At 34.5% G+C, this 8,264-nt stretch overlaps 1 protein-coding gene across 1 annotated transcript in view; it reads left to right on the plus strand.

The window, feature by feature from the left end:
• LOC102494929 (olfactory receptor 5D18-like) overlaps positions 1-6,006 on the plus strand; it is a 16,095-nt gene extending 10,089 nt beyond the window's left edge. The window contains exon 2 of the mRNA XM_014585031.1: positions 5,064-6,006. Coding sequence (XP_014440517.1) covers positions 5,064-6,006 — 943 coding nt within the window. The remainder of the gene's footprint in view (positions 1-5,063) is intronic.
• Positions 6,007-8,264: the final 2,258 nt, after the last annotated feature.

Here is an 8,264-nt window from a genome sequence, read left to right on the forward strand (position 1 = left end):
TATATGTGAGGCCAGCAGGTTGCATAGTGGTTAAGGCACTGGACTCCAACATGTCCAACCCTGGTTTGCATTCCGGACCTGGTGCCCTGCTTTATCTCTCTCTTTCTCTGACTCTCTCTGTGTGCATATTCTGTAGCAAATTAAATAATTAAAAATTAATTAATTAAATTAATAATTGTTTTAATGAAACGATTTTTCTCATATAACTTGGATGTTAACTTTATTTCAAACTTATTTTCTCCCTTTCTATAGATTACCTTTTCACCATATTTCTTTGTGTAGCTTTTTTTTGTAGCCTTTTAGTTTGATATTCTCCCACTTTTCTATTTTTCTTTTATTGTGTTTTAGTTGTTATATCCAAGAAATAAATGCCAAGAACAAGCTCATAAAGCTTTCCCACTATACTTTCCTCTAAAAATTTTACATTTAGGTCCTACATTTTAATATTTCATTCCTTTTGAGTTAATTTCTGTGAATATTGTAAGATAAGGGTTCAGTTTTATCTTTTTTCATGTGGACACTAGTTTTCCTAACACTTTGGTTAAAAAATTATCCTTTTGCCCATTATGTGTTCTTGACACCTTTGTTCATTACTAAGAGGTTGAATATGTGTAGGTTACCACTGGGCTCCCTATTCTATGCCAATGGTTTATATGTCTGTTTTTAATGTCAGCAGCATGCTGCTTTAATTATTGTAGCTTCGTAATATATTTTGAAATCAGGAAGAGTGGTGGTTTCAGATTTATTTTTCCTGTTTGCTTTGACTATTGACTTTTAAGGCTTTTTTTTTCCATTTTGCAAGAAATGCAAAATGTGGATACATTTGAATAATATGGACATTTTAATGTTATTAAGTCTTTCAATTCATGTACAATATGTTAAACATAATGTTAGCTTCCCAAAAAAGAAAATACTGAATATTATAGCAGGAATTAATGAGATAGAGAACATAAAATCAATAGAAAAAAATTAATGACACTCTAAGTTATTTGTTTTAGTTTTTAGTGAGAGAGAGAGAAAGAAAGAAAAGAGAGGGAGGAATTAAAATAAAAGGTGCTTTTGACATGAAGTCACCATCCTGAGATTCTCCTGCCTCAACTTTCCAGTGAGCTAGGAATATGTAGACTCCTGCCACCACACCATAGCTGTTTAGGTTGGTCCAAGTTCGGAATCCAGGCTTTCCATGTGACTCCAGCATTGTGCAGTGACACCCTACCACTTGCCCTAGCTGAACCATGATTTATCTTTGAAAAGAAACAAAATCGGCCATATCATAGCTAGAATAAGATTAAAAAAAAAGAGAACTAAGAAAACATTAGAAATTAAAAATTAGACATTACAAATGGTGACACAAAAATGAAAAAAAAATCGTTGACTACTATACAAGCTCATATGCCAACAAATGGATAATTGAGGAAAGTGTAAATTTTTTAAAAATATATAACCTATTACGAATGAATTATGAGATATCGGAAAATCAGGAACATATTAGTGGTCCCTAAAAAGTTCTTGGAAAATATGTATATTGAAAATTATGCATGGAATACAAAAGTTACTTGCACAAAAAATGAACTCAAAACTTATAATTCCATTGTTACATGACCTCTTTGGATTTCCCTTGTATATTATTATAGGTACCCTACTTTAAATTAGATCACTAGAACTTGTTCATATCTATGGCTCTGTAACCTCTTACCAAACTCTCTTCAGACCCTAGTCTTTCCAGTCTTTAAGCACACAATTTTTTTAGATCAACTTATTTCAAAATACACAAACTACTGAGAAAACTTAGTTGTGGGAGGCTGTGCACCAGCGAGTCTGTCGAGGCCATTTTTCATGAGTCTCCTACTATTGCCATCTTAGGCTCAGAGAGCAAACAATTACAAAGGCCACAACTGGCTCCCTTTCAAAAACCTCACCTTTGACACCACACTCTGATTGGCCACTTCACATAGCAAATCGGTGAGCTTAGAATCCCTCAGATTTGCATATCCGGGTACCTCATGATTGGTCCACAAAGCTATCCTTCATTCAACCAATCACGGCCCACCAATGTGTATATAAGCATGATCTCTGGCCCATAATCGCCAGACGACCAGGAAGACAACACAGACGACCAGGAAGATGACGCAGATGACCAGGAAGAAGACGACCCTGAGCTGTGACGCTGCGTCGTCTCCAGACGACCCTGAGCTGTGACGCTGCATCGTCTCCAGACAACCCTGAGCTGTGGAGACATTGTGTCGGCTCCATTGTGTCGGGCTCTGATGACCCTGAACACTGTGTCATCTCCGTGCTGCCTACAATAAAGAGACGACCCTGAAAAGACACTGCGTCGTCTTCGTCCTGTGATAGTGCACCATACGTCCCGTCTCTCACTCCTTCCCTCAGGAAACCTGTTCCACTGTCTCGCGGGTCGAGACACTTAGTATTTGTCTTTCTGTGCCTGGCTTATTTAACTTAATACAAACATTCTTGAATGTTCTTATCACAAAGAAATGATAAATATTTGAGATTATGATTCTGCTAATTTCTCAAGTTTGATTGTTAAACACTGTGTACGTGTATGAAAAATCACCCTATACCCCATAAATATATAAAACTACTATGTCCAATTTAAAAATAAAAAATATGTCTGAATAGACCAAAAACTAATAATGAGACTGTATTTATTAATCAAAACTTCTCACCTACAAAAATCTGGGACCAGATGACTTCACTGGAGAATCTTACCCAAAGCTTAAAGAAGCATTAATACCAATACTTTCTAAATTCTACCAGAAACTAAACAGGGAGCACTTGCAGACTCATTTTATGAGACCAGCACTTCATCGATGACAAATCCTGTCAGAATACCACAAGAAAAGAAAACTTACAGGTCCAAACCCCTGATGAACATGGACCTATATTATCTTTTATCTATTGTTCTTTAAGTGTGTTTATTAAGAGATTCACTCATGAGTATCTCCCTTGCTCTTGATTTTTCCTATGTGCCATGTGAAATCGTCCTCAGTGAGATGAGCTTTTCTCAGGACATGTTTACAGTCCTTGAATGCTTGCCTCTTTCTAATTTACAAAGCAGAACCATGCAGTAGCTTCATAGTGCAGTGGTTAAGTACTACGTGTAAGGAACCAGGTCACACATGGTCAACCACAGTTTCAAGCCCTGTTGGCCAGAAAAATATGCTGGTCACATTTGGGTGTGTGCCCCACATCCTACCAAGATAAAGTATTAAAGAAAAGGCATTGTGTCGAGACCACAATCTACTTTGAGAGGTGCTTTCTCTCTTCCTTCTCTCTCTGGAGAGTGCACAAACCCATTGCAATAAAAAAGTCAAGAATGAAATAGTACTGTTTCCTCAGATGCACCAGATGGATGGTACACGACAAATTAAAACAAACCTGAGACCCTGTATTGCTTCATGCAATAATCAGGAATATGTATTAGACCTTGCAATGGTAAGAAATATACTTTTATTACTTCAAGACACTGACTTTTTGCTTGTTTGTTTATCTCTAAAGGCATAAGGGGTTTAGTTACTCAAATTAATGACTATATCATCATTTCTATAAATGACATTTTTCAGAAACTAAAATATTTTTAGTAATGTATAATTCAAATTTTGCAGATTCATTAGTAAATATAAACAACTAAGTATGTTTTAGCCATTTGTGAAATTCTAATACCAATTTTTATTTGTTAATAAAACCAATGAGGGGACCAGGAGGCAGTGTAGTAGTTGACCCACTGGACTTCCACATGATCATCCATGATTATAAGTCCCATGCCCAATGTATTGAAAATCATGCTAAGTGCATGTGCATGTGTGCACAAAATACAGAAAGGAGATTGGAGGAAAAAGAATTGCATCATGAATATTTCCCCAGAAGGGGAGTGATTTCTCACTTTTCTTCTCTCTCTCTGTCTTTTTGGCAAGCACATATGTTTATGGGGGAAAAAAACATAAAAAAGGAAAAGCAATGGTATATTTATAAATCAATAATAATCTTTACATTATATTAACAACTTACAAAGTGAAAATTCTGTATTAATAGCATTGTTTAGATAATGCTATATTTAACAAATACTAGCATCAACATATCTTCATAAGAAAAACAAAAATAAATTTCACATGGACTAATAATAGCTACCTATCTGTGGACTATAATTTTACAGCTAATGTTTTTAATTGGCATATTTTAAAATTTTGTATTCATGTAAAGTTAAGATATACTTCGTATTAAGATTGAGTAACAGTGATAATACAATTATTTCAAGGCTTTAGATAAACAATATGCAATGAGGTATCTCATGGGACAGATTTACATCTAATTGCTCAAATTTTAACCACCAATGCAATCACACTTCAGTGATATTCCCTACTCTCCAGGTCCCTAAGGCTTATGCACACACTTGTGACACAGTGTGGTGCCAGGATTTAGTTCTTAGCTAGGAAATTATCTCTGTAATCTTGAAGTTTTCTTAATAGGTTGACAAGAAAGGTAGCATTAACATTTAATTAAAGCTACCGCAAACTCTTACCATTGTTTCCAGATCTTTTTCTATTAATTAAATAATAAATAGGATTATTCATTAATCTTAGCAGAAGGTCTTCATAAATGAATCACTCAAGTTCTTCTGTATTTAGGTGAGTTGATTTACTTCTTCTTTTATTTTGTACTAGTATAAAAAGATAGTTCTGGTAACTCTCTTCAGGAAACAAATATGTAGTTGGAGGTGGCCCACATTCACTCAATCCAACTGAGAATGGACATGTGGTGTTCTGTGCTTTATACATATGTTGTGTTAACCAAGTTCAACTCACTACATTTTTGTTCTTTCTCTCTCAAGTCTTTCCTTTTATTTTTCTGTTTGAATCTAACTCATATTTACTGAAATATAGTCAAATGCTAGATTTTAAAATAATGTCAAGGTTGAAACTATTTTTCACAACTCTCTTTGTAGACACTTACTAATCCTCTCAAAATTGCCCCATTTTAGTCAGACTAGAACAATTTTTTCTCCTCTCATCCCTCAATCAACTTTCCAATTGTGTTTGCAGGATCTCAGAAAATCAGACTGATGGGGCCACCTTCATTCTCTTGGGCTTCTCAGAATATCCGGACCTCCAGGTGCCCTTGTTCCTAATCTTCCTGACCATCTACACAGTCACAGTGCTGGGAAACTTGGGCATGGTTGTCATCATTAGGATAAATCCCAAACTGCACACGCCCATGTACTTTTTTCTTAGCCACTTGTCCTTTGTTGATTTCTTTTACTCTACAGTAGTGACACCCAAGCTACTAGAAAATTTGATTGTGGAAGACAGAACCATCTCTCTGGCTGGATGTATCACTCAATTCTTCTTTCAGTGCATATCTGTGGTGACAGAAACATTCATGTTGGCAGTGATGGCCTATGACCGATTTGTGGCCATCTGTAACCCTCTGCTCTACATGGTATTCATGTCTCAGAAGCTTTGTTCTTTGTTGGTAGGTGCATCCTACTCTTGGGGGGTGGCCTGTTCTGTGACACTCACTTACTTTCTCCTGAAATCATCTTACAGTGGACATAATATCATAAATAACTTTGTTTGTGAGCATGCTGCCATTGTGGATGTGTCTTGCTCTGACCCCTACATAAACCATATGCTTATTTTAGTCTCTGCCACATTCAATGAAATAAGCAGCCTGGTAATCATTCTTTCTTCCTATATTTTCATATTTATAACAGTCATGAAGATGCCTTCAACTGGAGGACGCCACAAAGCCTTTTCCACATGTGCCTCCCACTTAACTGCCATCACCATTTTCCATACTACCATCATTTTCCTTTACTGTGTTCCTAACTCTAAAAATTCATGGCTTATGGTCAAATTGGGCTCTGTCTTTTATACAGTGATCATCCCCATGCTTAACCCACTGATCTACAGTCTCAGGAACAAAGATGTGAAAGAGACTGTCAGAAAGTTAATCAATATCAAACTATTATGTCACAAACAGTAGAGTCCATGAGATTTGTTTCTTTTATTTTCATAAGTATTGTACATAAATCTCCTTATGTTATAACATTTTTAATAGTGCAAATTCCTTTTAAAAAAACTTAGCAGTGTATGTGTTTAATGTAATCCTCTGTTCACTGGTTATTAAAATCTCCTTAATTTAAAATTTAGCACATTAGTTATAATATAACACAATTCATAACACAGTAAGTAAATGTTTGACCATTTAACTTTATGAACTTAGGGTTTGTCATGTGAAGATTTCTGAGTTTACACACATTGTCACTTGGTTGCTAAAGTAAATCACTTATTCTTTTGTCAGCCATTGGCTTATAACGGTGTTCTGAAAATGTAAAGCTTACCATGAAGAAGGATATATCAAATTTAATATGGTAAGCTAAGAGCTATTCAACTCTCGGATACTAAATTTGAAAGAAATATTTAATACCACATAGCAAGTATTAGTGCTTTGTAAATTAACATAAGTCATTTCTCTGATTCACAAAGTTTATAATATTGTTTTGTTAAATTATGTTTGTAGCATACCTTTTATTCTATTATCAAATGTAAGCTATAAAAATAAATAAATAACACATTTCACTGTGGCTAACTTTGAAATTATCCTTCATGGCTACCTTCATGTGTGTGTAAGTTACATATTGATACACAACACAATAAAAAATAGAGATATATAGCATTGGGCTAATTTTTGTTGTTATTGGTTGATTAGGCAGCCCTGCTTATATTTGCTATAACATCTTAATTAACCTGATCAAGTGTAATCTTAACTAGAGAACTCACTGCCCAGTCTCTAGAGCTATAAATTGTTTGGTAGCTCTGGTCTGTGTGTCTATGGTCCTTTTTGAGTTACTAAAGTGGCTTGTATATTGTCTCCAGTGTCGATGGCTGAGTCACAGGAGACAGCCACAAGGATAAAATTTGTTTGGTACATTATAACAATATCTACATTCCAGTGATTATATAAGCACTATTCACAATAGCCAATATATGGAATTAAACTAACTGTCCATCAACAGGCAAATTGATGAAAAAAATGTGTATATCTATAAATCTAATAGCATACTAATCACCATTAAAAATAATGATTTTCTATATTTAAAACAACATGGATGAGCCTGGAATACATTATAGTAAATAAAACAAACCCAACACAAAATGTAAAGAACGTGTTTTTAACACTTGTGGCAACTTTTTTTAGTTGTCGAAAGAGAAGTTAAGGCAATAATTTTAACTACAGGCTGGAAAAGAGTAGGAGGGGGAAGGGATAAAGAAGTATCAGTTACAGGATACAAAATAAAATTAGTTAGATAAAAGAAAGAAGTTCTAATGCCCTACATTACAGAAGGACAACAATGGGCAATATTAATTTGCTTATATATCAAAATCCCTTAAAGAGAGAGTTTCAAATGTTCCCCCAATACACACACAAAATTGAGGTGATTAATATGCTAATTACTATGATTTGATGATTATACTTTGGATTCATATACTGGAAATTACACTGTAATCCATTAGTATGCACAACTATAGTTGTAAATTTAAATACTACTATTATAAAAGGACACATCCATTGTTGGGTGGCTAAGGCAGTGGGATTCCTCATGGCTGACTATGTAGTTCAAGTCCTAGACCAAGTGATTTGAAATACATGCTGAGCACCTGTGTGTGGTTGTCCAAAATCCCCAAAGTAGATGAGATTGTGGTGGGACTATTCCCCATGGACAGTGCTTTCTCACTTTTTTCTCTCTGTATCTCTTTCCAGTGAGCACACATACTCTCTGGCAAAATTTAAAAAAATAATCCTGTGAAGAATATATTTAGCCAATTCATTGAGATTGCATTAAATTTACCAATTAATTTAGGTAGAATTGGCATTTTCATAATTGCTATATTAATTTTTCTAATCCTACAATGTGAGTATTTTTCCACATTTTTATAACATTTTTCAATTTCTTATTTTTAGTTTTCATTGTTTTTCTTTGATTAGTCTTTCACTTCTTTGGTTAGTTTTATTCCTAGATATCTTATATTTTTCATGGCTATTGTAAATGAGATTTTTTTTTTTCAATTCTACCTCAGTCTGTTCATTGTTGTTGAATATAAAGGCTATTGATTTGGGTATGTTCATTTTGTATTCTGCCACTTTATCATATTCATTTATCACTTTCAGGAGGTTTTTTTGTGGATTCTTTTGTGTTTTCTGTGTATATACTCATGTCATCTACAAGTAGAGATAATTTC

Source organism: Tupaia chinensis, unplaced genomic scaffold (assembly GCF_000334495.1).
Source record: "Tupaia chinensis unplaced genomic scaffold, TupChi_1.0 Scaffold148617_1, whole genome shotgun sequence".
Lineage (NCBI taxonomy): Eukaryota > Metazoa > Chordata > Mammalia > Scandentia > Tupaiidae > Tupaia > Tupaia belangeri.